At 38.0% G+C, this 17,107-nt stretch overlaps 1 protein-coding gene across 3 annotated transcripts in view; it reads right to left on the bottom strand.

The window, feature by feature from the left end:
* Nucleotides 1-234: 234 nt before the first annotated feature.
* WAC (WW domain containing adaptor with coiled-coil) overlaps nt 235-17,107 on the bottom strand; it is a 55,664-nt gene continuing 38,791 nt past the window's right edge. For 2 of the 3 annotated variants that reach the window (XM_036379249.2, XM_036379247.2), the window contains exons 9-14: nt 15,353-15,475; nt 14,257-14,405; nt 10,794-10,912; nt 5,920-6,106; nt 2,714-2,841; nt 235-406 (exon numbers count right to left, since the gene is read on the bottom strand). In XM_036379249.2, the coding sequence (XP_036235142.1) occupies nt 337-406; nt 2,714-2,841; nt 5,920-6,106; nt 10,794-10,912; nt 14,257-14,405; nt 15,353-15,475 (776 nt within the window). In that variant the 3' untranslated portion in view covers nt 235-336. The remainder of the gene's footprint in view (nt 407-2,713; nt 2,842-5,919; nt 6,107-10,793; nt 10,913-14,256; nt 14,406-15,352; nt 15,476-17,107) is intronic. The other variant, XM_036379248.2, reaches the window with a different exon arrangement.

Below are 17,107 nucleotides of genomic sequence, written 5' to 3' on the forward strand. Positions count from 1 at the left end.
TACATGTAAGAGGCTAGGTATTTAGCCACCTCAGCATTGATTAGTTTTGGATGTCTAAGCTCTGATACACATGGCTTCCCATGGCTTCACTCTACAAAATATATTTACAACGTGAAGAATACATCTACAAGAAATCTACATTTCAAGGGTTTTACAAATCATTCTTGTATCTTTCCCCTGAATTTGACTCCCTCCTGTCCCCTTCCCCATGTCAACTTTTTTTTCTGCCCAGCTCAACGGTCCAAAGTCTACTCAAATGCAGCTCAAAAGTGTTAAGACTGGGCATCAGTTTAATAGTTCCTGTACTCAAAACCATGTGCAATTGTTTACAATTTTTCACACCATGAAGGAATTCTGATTCTTTAGCTTTTCAAGTTCTTTAATTTGTTGCCTCAAAAATAGTATCCTGCAAGAGAAAAGAAATTAATTAGTATAAACATTTCCACTATACAGATGTATTAAATAAGCATCTACACAAGTACTTCTGCAATTTCAGTAAAAGATACCAACTTCCTTAGCCCCATTAAAAGAATCAGGTATCAATTCCCAATCTGTTCAATAACCTAGAGCCATGTGCAGATGCACAAAAGGCTTGGTGTGTTTGACACTTTAGTTCAAAAAACTAAGTTGCTGCATTTTTATTATGACTGATACATAGTTGTGTTTAGGTCAGCTCTTCACTTGAATGTAGCTCCCAGAAAAAACAGGACACTGGCAAGTAAGCCAAGTAACTGAGTAATCTGGAGAACAGCATTATGCCTTTATCATGCAGTTTTCCAGATGGTAAAACAACCTAAAGTGCTCTTAAAAAAAAAAAAAAAGGTGAGTCTTCTTCTCACTTGCTTTTTTTAAAGTATTTGGCTCTGTGGCTAATGGCAGTCTCTACTTATGGTAAGCTCCAATTTTCCAATTTCAAAAACATTTGAAGCATCATTAAAGGGCATCTAAGATAAAAAGTTGTAACTACACCTTGCTTAAAAATAAATTATATTGCTCACAACTTCTTATACCTTTTTTCCTCTTTTTCTGAAGTGACATAAGCAATTACCATGACTAACAAACATCTGGTTCACAGGAATTTTTAATGAACAATTTGAACCACTTTTCATGATGCTGAAGTGTAATACAAACATGTCAGTGAAATAAGAAAATACTCAGGGAGAATTTAGGTTTTATATAAATATTCTATGAAGGCTGAAGCAACTTTAATAAATGCAGAAAAAGGAACAATTCAGCACTTTTTTGGAACACTTTACAAATATGTGCCCACTTCATTAAAAATGAATTTTCTACTGAAAAGTAGGTGGAAAATAATATATTAATATAGAGACACCAAAAGGAGAACATTCAGCTTCAAGGCATGGGCGTATAAAATATATCAATCAATGAAAAGTGACTTTTTACATGCTGTCAGTTATGATTCAAACAATGTATGTGCTTTATCTAGAGATGAAGTTCCTTCTTGGAAGACATTTAAGTAGCACTCTTCTGTGCAGAAGTACAGAAATAGTATCATCATTTAAATGTATTGATTTTGATAATCCCATCCTTTGTCAAAGCCTCCCCCATCAACTTGGTTACTTATGCCTTGTATTCCACATCTTTGGGATTGCAGCAAAAATAAAAGATACATGTTACTACAGGCTCAAAGTCATAATAATAATTATCCATTGACAGTTTTAGGATACAAAGTGTACAAGAAAGAAGGTGCTATTTAATGAGCTGAACAACGACATTTGACATGTTATTTCAGATCAAATGTGCAGAGACAAATGACACCTTAGGAAATTAAAACTGTAAGAAACCAAGCCATTCATTAAATATACTACAGAAGTTATAATTCATGTAGTGAAGTTATGAAATAAAGCTTCAGAAAAAATGGGTGTTTTCAGTTCTTTATCAGGAAAGGCTTACAAATATATTACAGCCTGATTCTAAAGGATTGTTTCACTATCTGCCAAAACGCAAGAGCTTCTAGAATAAATGCAGCTATTTTAGCAGCATGCAACACAATTAAGGTGGCTTCAAACAGTAAGAAGCACTGTATTCAAACTGTAGTGTGATTTGATAGTTGGGATAGTATCACTGAAAGAGGAAACTGAGTATGAAAGCAGATACAAAATCAGGACCACTGGTGAATATTTTGAGCATGTATTTTATGATTACAGTTTCCAATCTTGCACAAAAGTATTCAGCCTATCACTGAAGTGATACGCAAGACACCTGCTATCACTGACTTATAGCACATCTACTTTGCTATAACCAAACATTAATTTCTCCTTCACTTGTGATGTAAATTACACCTGTTCAAACTTGCTCTGGCTTTAGATCTATTGAATTTCTCATATGAACTGTAGTGCTTCAGATCAGGATAAACTGTGCAGACATGTACCTATGCAATCTATGCATTATGTATGGGCTGATACTCTAGAAGCATGCTGAAATACTGTGAGTTCATCAGTTCTTTGTAATGCACTAAGGTTTCTGCAGAGATTTATTTTCTATCTCAGTTAAAGCAGATACAGGAATTGCATATCTGGTTCTGCTTAGTGGACAGAAACAGGCAGAATGTACACAGGGAAGACAGCTCGCAAACATGGCAAGTATTGGTGTACTTACAGCCATCAGTAAACAGAACTCATGCAAAATAAGGCAAGAATGAAGTTCTAATAACACCCTAAAAACTGAAGATAAGCACAGAGCACATGCTTACCTTTGCTCACGCAAAGTTGCTTGAATTTCACATACTCGAACTAAAGACCTTAAATTCTTTAATTCAGTACAAATTTCTGACATATGCACACTTCCCATGTTATGGGCTTCCTCACGTAATCTTGATGCCTGCAGGGGTTAAACAAAGATTAGGATTTTGAATCATGCATTGGAAACAAGTGGCAGTAGCCAGAGAATTGCTGGATCAGTGTCTCTTGAAACAGCAAAGCACTCTAATTTCAAAAGGCAGTATTAAATCAGAAGCACTTTAAGTTGTCTACAAAAGCCCATTTTGAATCACAAATAAACAACACTGCTGCCCAGAAACTGTCTAACCTACGCCTATGCTAAGGCCTTCTTGATCCTAAATGTTTACCCAGCCATCTTGAAAGACAATATGTGACAGGACTTGGAGCTTCTAAAATAACCTTTTCAAACAGTTTCAAAGTCTCCAACCATTATTCCAATGGCAGACTTAAATTTCCCATCTAATTAAGCCTTAGTGACAAAAATAACTGAATGCCATCATCTTTCCAGCTACCTTCTACCTAACAGAAAAAAACTCTGCAACCCTCTTCAGGTGCTCTCTAACAGATCAACTCCATTACTTTAATATTCCCACTTAGTCAGCTGGAGATAAGCAGAAGTGTAAATTTAAAAAGCACAACCTATCCAATTCCCAATTTGTGCATTTCTTGAAGTGTCATCACTGTACTGGATATGACTCCAGAGGACTCCTCAACAGCACCAGGGAGACCAGTATAATTATCTGAGGCCCTGTGTATTACACTGCAATAGGGAACAGGACTTCTTTCAAGTAGGCACATGGAGAAATTGATTCAAAATACAGCCTTCCCTGCAGCATTACTGTTTAGCAATGTTATCCTCTGCTACACTGGGTCTGGCTGGGATGGAATTAATTCTCTTCAGAGAGAAGAAAATGGTGCCACGTGGTGCCATGTTTTGAAGCTGTGACCAAGCCAGTGCTGACAGCATAGTAAAGCTTTAGCAATTTCTAAGTAGATCCTACACAGCATCAAGGGTTTCTCCCTTTCTCTCTCTGACCTGCTCTCCACCCAAATACATTGTGGGTGGACAACGGGCAGGGAGGGAACAAAACTGGGAGAGCTGACCCGAAATGACCTCAGGGATATTCCACACCATACATGTGCCATGCTCAGCAGTAAAACTGGGGGACAGTGTTCTAGGGTTGCCATGGCTCAGGAACTGGCAGTGCACTGGCTGGCTGGTAGTGACTGCTTCTGCATCCCTTTCCCCCTCCCTCTTTTACTCTTTGACCTGCTTTTACCTCAACTCCCAAGTTTTCTCACTTCTGCCTAATTGTTTCCCCTATCCAGCTGGGGCAGAGTGAGCAAGTAGCTGTGTGGTGCTTAGCTGCCTACTGGGATTCATCCACATCTGATTAGGTACTTGTACATTTAATTCTCCTTCCCAAAAATAATGTTATTTAGCACAGGTCTTCATCAACTTTTGGCATTTCTCCAGTTCAAAGCAGCATTTTGTATTCTAATTCCCTACATTAAAAGTTTTCATTTCTGGAGTTTATTAACATCCAGGAGTACCCTGGTGTCTAGTAGGATATAACTGCCCATGCAGTAACTCCAGTTACTGAATTGTTTTTCAGTTTGCCATGTTAAGTGCTTTTTATGAGTTCTGTGAGGTAATTGCTGTAATTCAAGAATGTTTTAGCTATTAACTACTTGCACACCACATTTCTTCAAGTCCAACTGCTTTAGCACATACTTGTCCTGACTTTTCTAATTTATTTACTTATTTATTTTTCAGTTTACTCAGGCATGTGCTCTTCTGCCTTAAGTTCAAATTACACTATATATCTGGCAGCTATCTGAAGAAACCAAGGCACTGGATTTTAGTCTCTCCACTTTGATCTATCTTATCTTCTTCACTATGTACCTGCACCTATACTTTCATTCACTTTTATATCAAATGTCTCACTTAAGTGCCTCAAGTGCTACTATTCAAAACTGGTCTATAAACAACACCACCACGCGAAATCACCTGAAATAGCAGACAGGACAATACAGCATGTAGCACAAAGGGAGAAGTACCCAACTGAGTACATGACTGCCTAGCATTAGCTGAGTTTTTTGATCTCTTTATTACCAACAAGGGAAAAAGACCCCAAAACCTATGCACTGCATAAATCTGCTTTCTATATTAAGATACTTGTGAATTCAGTACACTGTGAAAATAATACTTTCAAAACTACAGACCAAGGCCATAGATAAGTGCCTATGCTACACCATTTCCTTCAAGACACTCCACAGCAATGCCTCAGTGTTTGATTCAGTACAGGTTGGTAATTTCTTAAAACCAACTTTAACAAATCAGTGAAAAGAAGCAGGAATCCTAACAGGGTCTCAGTTTAGACTGTGCTTGTGAGAGTCATCTTGCAAGTTACTATCCAAAAGTCTCCAGTGTAGAATTGTGCCAGCATGCATCACGTCTTTAAAAGACCAAAGTAAACTGGGCTAGGTAAGATTATTACCCCAAATAGACTGCATCAGATATGGCTGCCTGCAGAAATAACTTAACTAGATTCAATAACCAATATGGTTCCTTTGAGTAATACATTCCAAGCAGCTGACATGCATCCAGTTTCCTTGTATTACTACAAGAGAACAGATTTCAGGCAATTAGCTATAATATATGGATGACAGTTTGACTGGATTTCCCATTATGCAAAAATAGCCCAAATTCAGTCTGAGTATCTACATTAATTCACAAACAAGGTAGAGTTTCTTCTACACTGTGTAGAACTAACACGTCAGTAACTAAAATCATGGAGTATTCTCAAATAGTTTAACTCTGTACCTAATTTATAACATTTTCCACATAACCAAAATATCATTATGAAAAAATATGTTGAACTCTATATTCTCTGTAAATTTCAACAGAACTTTAGCAGTAAGAAAATAGTTATGAGGACAGCTATTCATCTGAGGGAATTTCAAAAGCACTGACACTTCAAGTGAGACTGAAAATACCCAACTACTGAAAGGCAACACACATAAAACCTGCAGGTCTGGCCTAATCTCCCTTTCCTCTCTCCTGGCTGAGGACAAGAATAAAGGTTTTAATACTTTTAATTCCTAGAAAAAGCAACCCAAATTTTAAGCTAGATATTATGCCCTCTCCCAGGTAACAAAGCAAAGGAGCACTCACCTGCTTTTCTGCATGATCTGCAGGCCAGCCCTGAACATGCTTTATAAGGTTCTCATTGAAGTGTGCTGCTAGCGTAGGTGTTAATGAACATGTGGGTCGTACAGATGTATTCTGTGGTGCAGGTGTTGAGTTTGATGCACTACTGCTAGAGGTATGATTTGGACCTGGTGATGGACTTCTTTGACTACTAGAAGAAAGAATAACAAAAAACAAGTGAGCATTTAAAAACATATGTGAACCTAGAGAGAAAAGAACACTGAAAATTCATGCTTCCAGGCACAAAAATACATAAAGCGTTCAAGCCACAAGTAAATACTCCTGGTAGACCAAACCTGGGCCACCTTTCTACAAACCTCTAAATTTAATTGGAACTGAGTGCTACAATGTAACAGAGGATTCTGTTATTTGGTAGGGTTTTGTGATGTCTGGTTTTAACTCTGAGAGCTATTCAAGAGAGGTAAGCTGTGCCTAAATGGTGCTGGATAGAAAATATACATATATTTATGTTCTTCCTTCAAACAGCTGCAAACATAAGATTTTCAGTAATGATGTATCAGATGGGAGGCAAACACATTTATTCAAAAGAGGTTTGTCAGAATAATCATTAAGAACAATGCCTGATATCCTAATCTGAAAATACAGCCATATGGGATTTGAGGAGTTCAGTACTCATGTCAAAACACAATCTACATGGTTTTGTGACATTGCACATCTTTACTGAATGCACTCGGGAGAACAGAAGTATCACAGGAGCAGTGTGTTTGCAGCTACCAAACCTGACTGCTTTACTGGAACGTACTCAGCATAACAGTGATGGTACCTCACAGTTAAATGTTCTTTGGCACTACACGTACTGAGAAATAGTAGCACTAACTGCGTTAGTGCTTCTCCCACTGGCAGAAACTTTTCAACACAGGCCATAATTTCAGTCTATTTCTTAAAACTGTGTATCACTTGCAGGCAAGAAGAAAGTATTATGAAGGAGAACCAAATTTCAAAGGACTTCTGATTCATCACCAAACCTGTCGGTCCCTTTGAAGACTGAAAACATCCTTACATAATGCAACTATCTCTCTAGTCCAATGCCCAGACATTTACCCTATTCAACTCACACTTTCAAAGAACTACAGCATTAAGAATTACAGCCAACAAATTGGATGTCTGACTGGACCTGCTGGAACAAAGCCAGAGAGTCACCAAGCCGACAAGAGGGATGAAGCACTTCTCCTATAAAAAAGGCAACTCCTCCCTTCTTTTCAGAGCTTATGCGATTCACAGTATCTGGAGCACTGTATAGTGGGAAGCCTAAAACCAGACAAGAATTAAACTGCTACAGCAAAGGAATGTGGCACAGGACCACACAGGTGACTAAGGGGCTGAAGCACATGCTGTATCAGAAGAAGCTTAAAGTTTATTCAGTCTGGAAACCTGAAGACTGAGGGGAAGGGGATTGAGGGATCTTTTTGCAGATTTTTACTACTTTTGGGGGAGAAAAGACTCTTTTCAGAGATGCACAGTGACAGCACAAGAGGCAGAGACAAGCTGCAACAAGGGACATTCTAATTAGACATGAGAAAAAACAATCACCATAAGGGCAGTCAAACATCAGAAGAAGATATTCTGAGATATTAAAAAAAAACGTCACCTAAGCAATTCAAACTTGCCAGTCCTACTCCAAGTTGGGACCAAAGTAGACTGCAGCTTGAATTCTGTTCCAAAGTAAATTATTCTAATTTAGCATCAGCATAGTGATGGTGCAGAGACAGGCTATTTTTATTAATTAAGTAGAATTCAGGCACAACCTTATTTACTCCTTAGTTCTACTAGAATTAAATTTCCCTCTATGACTTGCCTCCTCTTCATTTATCAGCCTGTCTTCTCCCACTCCTGCTTCATTAGTAAAACTCAAATACATCAGAAATGTTTCAAGAAAATAAATAAATAAAATCTGTGGGCTTCTCAAAAATGAAGCTGTACCTTAATTATGACTAAAACATACTGTCACAATATATCCTAGGCACTGCTGTATTAGCAGCAGGGGGAGCTATGAATGCAGCAATGACTGTTCCAAACTACCACAGTATTTTTAAATGCCTCACTGAAGGGAAATACTTGCCTTAGCTGAGTTAAAGACTGACTATGCCACAAGTAACAGAATGCCTCCAGAGAGGCAAAAATATCTGTATCAAGGGTATTAAAACATGATCGTTCTGAAATATACTACTACAAACGTCAGAATTTTACAACCTACAAAAAATGCAATGAAATATCTCCCTTCACAGCACTTTCCCAAGGTAAAGGAAAATTTTTCTCAGTCCTTTCTGAAAACAGAGAGAAACTACCAACCTGATGAAACTATTAGTTATGGAAGCACTAATTTAGTTTCATATTTAAAGCAGCCATAATCGATTGTGTGTCTTTGGAATAATCTCTAACAAACAGACTCACCGTATGCCTGCATTGTGTTAATTTCCCAACTTAAATGGCTGAAATGTTCACTTTTTGAAAGTTCACAATAGCTACTCAGGTTTTCTCACACTGTGTTTCCACCCCAGCAAGTCAAAAATAATTTTACCTCCATTTACTTAAAACTTTTAATGAGCCAAGGAAATGCAGCTGTGATGAACTTCTGCTCAATTAATCAGTATTTAAGAGAGAAAAATGCAACCTTAATTCACAGAGCTAAAAAGATTTTGGACCATCTGTCCACAGTTCAGTTTGCTAAATTGTTGTTCACTCCTATAAAAGTAAAAATTGCTCCCAAGAGCCACTCCCAATCCAATCAAGTACTTTCACTTATAAAGGAATCATCCGTTCCATATCAATTCAGACATACTGCGACACAGCAAATCTTTTGCAGGTAAGTAAATCAATATCTGAACTGGTCCACTTTCATTCAACTCCACTGCACTCAACAGAAGAAAATACCAGTCACACAGGTTTTTCCAAGTCACCTATTCCTTAATTTTCCACTTGTTGCAAACGAGACACTTCCAAAGCAAACTGAAATCACATGAACTCAGGATGCACAATACAGCAGAGTCACAAACATGTATTAATTTCAGAGACACAGGACACTGAACAATACTAACACTGTCTCAGTTTCTTTCACCCTGGCCTGCACACTGCCTCCTGCCCTCAGCCATGGAGTGTGCTACCTGCACAATGCCCCTGCTTCAGCAGGGCTGGGGCAAACTCAGCTCCCTCCAGCAAAACACTGATGCCAAATGGAGCAATGGTTTGCAGAGGGACAGCAGATCCCTAAACTCACTGTAGGTAAGGGTCATGCTGGAGTACAAAGTCATGTAACCCAAAGGAAGGGTGAGGCATGGACTAGCAGGCCAAATGCCCACCAGTATCAACTCACACAGACTCTAAGCCATGGTAAAGGTTTCCAAGAATAAGACCATCTTTCTTAAGAAGACTTCCTGTGCCGAGAGGGTGACAAGCAAAGAATAAAAGGGCCTGTGACTGAGAGCTATCCCACAAAAACTCATCACTCCTCATAAAAGAAGCTCAGCTTGCTGCAAAGTGTAACTTTATCTTTGGTACTATAATTCAGAAAGATTTAAATAGCACCATTCATAATTACTAGGGACTGGAGCTGGACACTTTGCCTTTATTCTCCTAAAAGAGATAAATGAGCTACAGGCTTATAATCCAACAGAGCTTAGAATCAAGTGTCTGTAAAATAGCCTTCATTAAAAACTCAAAATTTCTGACTTTCTTGAGTCTGTACCCTCAAACTGGTCAATACTCCAGGGTCTCCAATAAAGCCAGCTTCTGGGACAGGACTGCCAAGCATACAACAGATAACCCAGTCCCCCAAAAAACTTCAAAACATACATCTCTTCTCCCCACAAAAACAGCCAATACCAACAAAAAAACCTCCCCCCCCCCGCAAAAAACAAAAACCACAAAAACAAAAAAAAAAAAAAACAAACCCAAAAGTCCCTTTTGTTATTAGTCCCAGAAGGGCCGATAAAAGGATCTCACTCTTTTATGATCTGGAAAGCAGCACCATGTGTAGCTTCAGGTATGCTGACAATGCAAGAGTATTGGGCTTTGGCTTTTTGTTTTTCTATTTAATACCATACCACACCACACACCTTATTCAATCACTCTAAAAATCCAGCTATTAAGAAGTGTAGATTTACAGAACCTCTAAAAAAGTCAACTTCTTCCTACCACAGTTCTATACCATGACTCCATCACACATTTGACATGACTCATGACACATCTTTGGTTACAGCCCCTGGAACCAATATGACAAAATGTGGAGCATCCAACACTATGAAGACTCCATCTACCCAAAAGAAAGGTTTCAAAGATACAGATTCTAAACCCACCTTGTAAATCAGAGGTTAAATGTTGGTATCATGCAACATCTTAATAAGTTGCAATGTTGACAAAAAAGTCTGGCCAATGAAAGGTATTTGTGAAACTTACTTAATTTTAATGCTTTTCATTAGAGTGCAATATCACCCAACAAACCAAAATATCATGCTAAATTCAGAATTAAATTACACTACAGCAAGACACCACAAACATCTAACAACACTAAGCATCACAGATTCTCTAACTGCACAGAGACAGAAACTTCAAAACTCTGAAATCACAATCCAAGGAATCACTTATAAAATTGACACCAGAGTGACAGAACACAACCATGTTGCTTCTGTGAGAATGGTCTAATGACTACCCCAAAAATGGAGAATCCACCACATTAAATATGTAACAAAGGTACTTAGCTGCATCATCTCAGTAGCAGCAGTTCAATAAACTGGCCAAAGAGAGTCCACTAACTGCAACATATACAATACACACTGAATGCAGATAAAATCTAATGACAGAAGAGAAGCATTTCAATATACCTTGAACGCTGAAGACTTCGTGGAGAGGCAGGTTCATGACCTGCCTGCTTGTCAGCTATTACTGGCTGCTGAGGTGCTGCCTGGGAAGCTGGTCCTTGTTTAACACCTGGAGTAGCAACCTGGAAAGTTCAAGACTTCATTAGAATTCCTCCACAGTAAAGAGCAAGTGTAAGAAACAGAAAAAGATAAGGAAATTACAGTTTCAACACCTGTAGGGTTTGTTTGCTACAAGGCCTTTTGCTGACACAATTTTTATTATCTTCACAAGGTGTTAGTTAAAAAAAAAATTCTATTCCACAGCTGTGCAGAAAGATTTTTTTTTTGTACTAAGAAGGGGTTATTAATAGACGTAACAGAAGCAAATTTAGACCCATGTGACTTGTCGAAATATTGCAAGCTTATGTTATCTTTGACTGTATCTTCCATCTGAGCACTGAGCTCATTTTCAACCTCAGAAGAGTTTGTTCATCACCCAAATAACATCTTCCTGTACAAATTTAAGAGTTCCCTACTTGAAAATACATTACACAGTGTCAAGAACATAATTACATCACAAGCATATTAAAAACATCTTTATCAAAAATGGAAAAAAAAATCTAAAGCATATTTATCAGTATGCTGTTCCCTCTTCTCTAAATTCTAAACTCACAGGTGACTACAAAAATAGTCATCAGTACTTTCTTGCTTTTCCTTTGCAGTACACATTCAATGCAAGGTATTAAGATACCAGCAGTAAGATACAGTCATTTCTATGAATTTCTCAACTACATCAGGACGAGAAGTTTGGGAATCTAGTAATGTCTAATTTACAGCAAATGAAGTCCAAGATATTTCATCTCGCCCAATGCTTTGCATACCAATTTTGAAATACATACAAGAGAGGTTGAGCTTCAAAATTTATCCTCCACTTCACAAAATTGAGCTAACAATATTGAGAGAAAAGGGAGAGAGCAAAGAAAAAATGGCTTCTAGGGATCCATAAAGACAAAAAAACCAAATTGTCCAGCCTCTCTGGCATTTGATGACTTCACATTAGTGTAGATTACTAACTAGGGTCTCCTGAACCTCCAGAAATGCTCTACTTCAGAAACTATGACTTCTATGAAACAAACCACAGATGGTAAAATAAACTGAAGACATACTGATTCATTTAAATATTCGGGGGGGGGGGGGGGGGGAGGGAGCTGTCTTAATGTCCATTCAAACTCTTAAATGTCTAAGAGGAAAAGTCACCTTTAAACTTATCATCAAAATGAACATGTGTTCTTTCTGGTTTTTAGATTAATAGGCATATACTAAAGAAGTCTGAGTAGCACATGATAAGTCCATGGTACTAAAAGGGAAAGCAAGATAATTTTAAGATCAATCTGCTGTTGAAATAAACAGAACTGTATAGTTCAGGAGGGTGAAACAGTAGCAGATCGTAAACTGATTTATGAGAACAGACTACACAAGTACCTTTATGAAATGTATGACATGAAGAACTTTGCTATTAATGCCTGCATTTTGCTCAGTGTGTGAGCAGACATTAAATCACCAAGGCTGTTCAAACAGAACAATTTCAAAAGAGAAGCCCATCAGCAATAAAGGAATCATGCAGCAGATCCAAACTGGTAAAGTAACCAGCTCCTAGTCTGGTAAAAATAACCTCCCCCAAAAAAAAGGACCATAAAGAAAAAGTGGGATTTGTAAAATAAATGAACCACAAAACCTTTCAATTACTCCATGTTCTCCAAGTGTTTCAAAGACTGTAAATATATATACCAGAAACAGAAAAATAGTAAGGGCTAAATAAATTCAAAAAAACAGAAAAACCAACCAACCAAAAGCAACATTCTCACTGAGCTTGACAAGTCTGTGCTTTACACAACTACTTTGCAGAAATTCAGAACAGCTTCTGACCACACAATACAGGCACAGCTAAAAGGTAAAGTCTGTGCCCCCTGAGCTGCCACATGCACACAGCACCCCAAAGGCAGCCACAGCAGCTTCGGTCTGAAATCAGTGCTGACATGTTCAAGCAGTCCTAAGCAATGGTACTGTGCCTAGGGCACTACTGTAGTCCCACAGCCAGCTCAAATCCCTGAGCCTCTGGCACTGGGCTCTTCTTGCACAGAGCCACTTCAGCTTTGTCTGCTCTAAGCCCACGTGCTCTAAAACCAACTGTGTCCTGGCACAGCACCACATCTTGATTAGGCATAACTCACCTCAAACTGTACAACTAGACAAGCTAGCCTGACTCACATACCTGATGGGCTGCTAAAGCAGACGTGCTCACACTGGAGCTATCACCACCTAAGCTCCCATCTCATGGAACTGAGTTACACAAATAGAAAAACTATCAAGACAGTTCTTTTTTTATCAAACTGGCAAAGTATCTGCTGCAGAAAAAAAATTTGTTACTTCTGGGACTAACAATCAATCTCTGGGTTGTAGAGACCAGAAGAGATCTACTTCCAGTTATCGACAGTACACAACTTAAGATTCTTTCTCATATTTCAGGATTTGGAAGTACCAAATATCTCAACCTTGGCATTTGATAATTTCATTACCTGCCACCTAGCTATGGGATGTGAACATAGATTGAGGATGCAATCCAGGGTCACAAACCAAGGTAACAACCAGTACTGGTACACACATGAAGCTTTGCAATTCATTGTATCATTGTCAATCAAAAGAAACTGGGAGAATCACTTGGTTTTATTTGTACCCATGGAAAAAATCTGATGAAAGAAAATAAGGCATTTTGAATATAATGAGGAATGCAGTGTGTTCTCCTGAAAAGTATTCCTCAAAGGCATCCAAGACATTAGAGGTTCACTTGTGAGCAGAAAACTGAGAAAAAGACACCTCAGCTAAGCAGAAGTGGTGATAGAGAAGACAGATTTTAGGAAGGTGGGGGTTTCTCAGAAAGAACATCAGCAGCTTGTATGTTAGCTTCAATTTACACTTCCTAGACACTGATCCAGTGAAGGAATTCTGAATGAACAGAGGTGCGGGGGCAGGAAGGGAAAGGGACATTATATTATTGACCTGTAGACACCTGGAACATTTCTTAACAAAATCTGAGACTACTTCAAGTAAATTTCCCCAAGAAGTTCTCTCCCATTCTAAACATCTTTTATTGGGTAAGTCTAAATAATTGTATCAGTTGTTGCCACTGAGGTATGCTTTTGTTGCTATTTAAATATGCTAGAATACCAATGCCTTGGTAAAATCTCCAGACAGCATCTGAGGCCAGCATTAAGAATTTCCTCAAGAGAAGTAAACTAGATTTCATCTGAAGCTGCACTGCCAAAATACAGTCAAGCAGTTGCTTCCAGTTGTTTGTTTCTATTGGGAAAGATACACATATTTTATTATCCTACACACAACTGTTAGCACATGGATATATAGGAACAATATTTAATATTATGTATAATGATTTCTTACTACAATATGGCACAAGCCAAAAGGAGCTCACCTTCTGCTGGGATGATACTGGTGGCGTAGTCATCAAAGGTTTCAGTGGAACAGTGTTAGTCTGTGGCGTGCTTATCCTTGGAGACACATATGATCTTGGTGATGAGGCATCAGATGTTAAAGACATTGGAGACTGATTAGATGGCTGAGCTGTAAAGAAAAGAAAAATGCTTTTAATAAAACCATGTCCTATCATAAATGCAAATTAGATTTTCTTTGGGTACTCTAGAGTATGCTGTATTAGATGATATACAAACATGCTCACTGTGAACAACTAGAACTATTTAATGCTCAACAACAATCCTAGCTAAGGGACTGTTATGTCCCCCAAACTCCCCACTTCTAAAATTTCAGGGGAGGGGAAAGAGAAGAAGCTATTAGGAAATGCTTTTTACAGATTCAGAGACTAAATCATATGCGACTCCTATTTTAAGAGTGTTCAATTTGATTTAACCAAAAGAAGGCATGAACAGTTTATATAGAAACCTATGAATCCATTCTAGGCATATACCAACAGCTCCCCACCCATAGTTAAAAATTACCATTAGCACTGCTTATCTACTCAGTAAGATGACTGCATTTATTGTTTTGGTTTAAGTTTCTAAACTTAAGTTTTTAAATTTTTTTATTAAGTTACAAGCCAGAACATATTAGAAATACCTGAATGAGTATCTTGCCTGGAAGATGAAAAAAAAGTCCCCACCAGACAGAGGAAACTTTAAGAATTTAAAGCCTCCCCCAAGAGTCAACAGTTGCACAGTATTACAAGATGGGTGTTGAAGTAAGGAAGAGTTGTCTTTTATACTGTTAAGTAACATCTAATTCCAGCAGTTTCACATTACTCCTGTAGAATTTCTTAACATACAAAGAAAATCCCAAAAGGTGAGACAGAGAAGCATGTTCACTTAGTAATGTGTCAGGTTCCTGCCCCTCAATAACAATTTTTTATCCTATCTTTGGAAAAAGAAGTCATTTCACATTCTCCACATCGTGTGGCCAAAGATATGCCATGAGACAGATTCCACAACTGTATCAGCCTTTTTAAAATGTTGTGTAACAAATTTATGTAAGTGAAAAAAAAAAAAAACTCTGAATACCTTGCGTAGACAGTTGTGCAGCTTGAGAAATTAGGGAGGTGATATTGAAAGCAGATGGTCCAGCAGTAAGAATTTTATGGAGTATAGACTGCAGAGAGGCTTGTGTCACAGCTGCTGTTAGAACTGAAAACAAACATTCTGTTTTACTGACAATTCTAGAACACCACTTTAAACTGTTGAAACTGGCTAATTACATTTAAGGTATGTTTTCTTTCACATTTATTTCCTGAATCTACCATGACCAAAGATCCACCTGAACTGTTCTTCAGTTACTTGATTTCAAGTTGCCTTGGAATGTCTAGCAAGTCCTTTCTTTAGTAGTTTTAAGACATACATTTAACAAAAAATTCTTTAAAAAAATAACGTCAAGTCTTCCAGTTGACCGTATGGATTAGCAATAATTCTTGTAAACAGCAAGAGAAAATTTTTTCAATTTGCTACTGTAGTAAGCAGAACATGTGTGAAGATTTTTTTATACTACAATAATTTTTTAAAAAAGCAAAAAGCAGAATCACTTCAACTCACTGAAAGAGATGGGGCCCAGACTTCATGTTCAAGAGCAAGACAAATCTCTTTCAGGTTAAAAATCCATGTTTCTTCTTACTAATAAAAACCCTTATCTCTTCTGGGTTTAGCTGTCGCATGTCATCCCCTCACCAGTAAAATAAAATCACTTCAAACCATTTTAAAACTGCACAATACAGGAAGAGCATCTTGCAGTATGAGATGACAAAACCCTGAACTCTGAGCTTCTGAACTAACCTTTCCAAAAAGGTCTGCAGGCTCTGTGGATACTTCCTGCACATACCTTCCAGCACACTCCTGCGAAAACTGACTCACCAGCAAAGCACAGAGTAACTCTGGATTGTGTGCACAGTAAGAGCAGCCCTGCTGTGCAAGGTGAAGTCACTCTGCCCACGTGGACACAGCCAGGCCCTCATGTCATCAGAACAATTCTGAACACTCTTGTTCCAAGACATACACAGCTGCTGCTCATATGGCAAGAGAAAATTACTAGAAATTTCACCGGGCAGCTTTTTAATAAAATACAACTGGAGTTGAGTGGACCTTTCCTTTTTCAACACAGCCATAACACTTTTTAGTGGGTTTTTTAGTCTTTTTTTAGTCCAACCTAGTGGATTACAGTTTTAAAGACTTTCCCTGCACAGGAAAAAGAAACCAGTGACCTACTCACTTATTAGTACTGAATGAAGACAGAATATTTGCTGATTAAAAGGAACCAACTGACCACTTTTTCTGATGAATAATTGCAAGGTATAGAATACTTTGTAAGCATTTTCCCTTACTTGATTTGCACTTTCAGGAAGTTAAAGACAATTAACTCTCAGCACTCCATGCAAATATTTTACTTCCTATTTAAATCAGTGATTCTTGCACAAGAAGCAAACAAAACTCCTACACCACTTTATCGGTAACCTGTCACATGCAGACACATTAGAAAAAACTGCATTCAAAATGCATCAACTCTACCCGCTCTTGCAGCAAAAGGCACTACAGGTAAGTGATAAACTGACTTCTAACAACCTAAGCCAATGTAACAAAAATATAAGGGACACACTGATTAAATGTACAAAATTTCACTGGCTAGCAAAGTTACTGATACGCTACCTTTATTCAGAGAGGCTTTCTTTGTTATGCTAAAGAAAAAAGTTGTTAGGCAACAAGATTTAAGAACCCCTAGAAGTTTCACTATATGCAACACACATTAATAGAACAGCAGCACAAACTACAGAA

The sequence above is a fragment of the Molothrus ater genome, chromosome 1 (assembly GCF_012460135.2).
Source record: "Molothrus ater isolate BHLD 08-10-18 breed brown headed cowbird chromosome 1, BPBGC_Mater_1.1, whole genome shotgun sequence".
NCBI classification, from domain to species: domain Eukaryota; kingdom Metazoa; phylum Chordata; class Aves; order Passeriformes; family Icteridae; genus Molothrus; species Molothrus ater.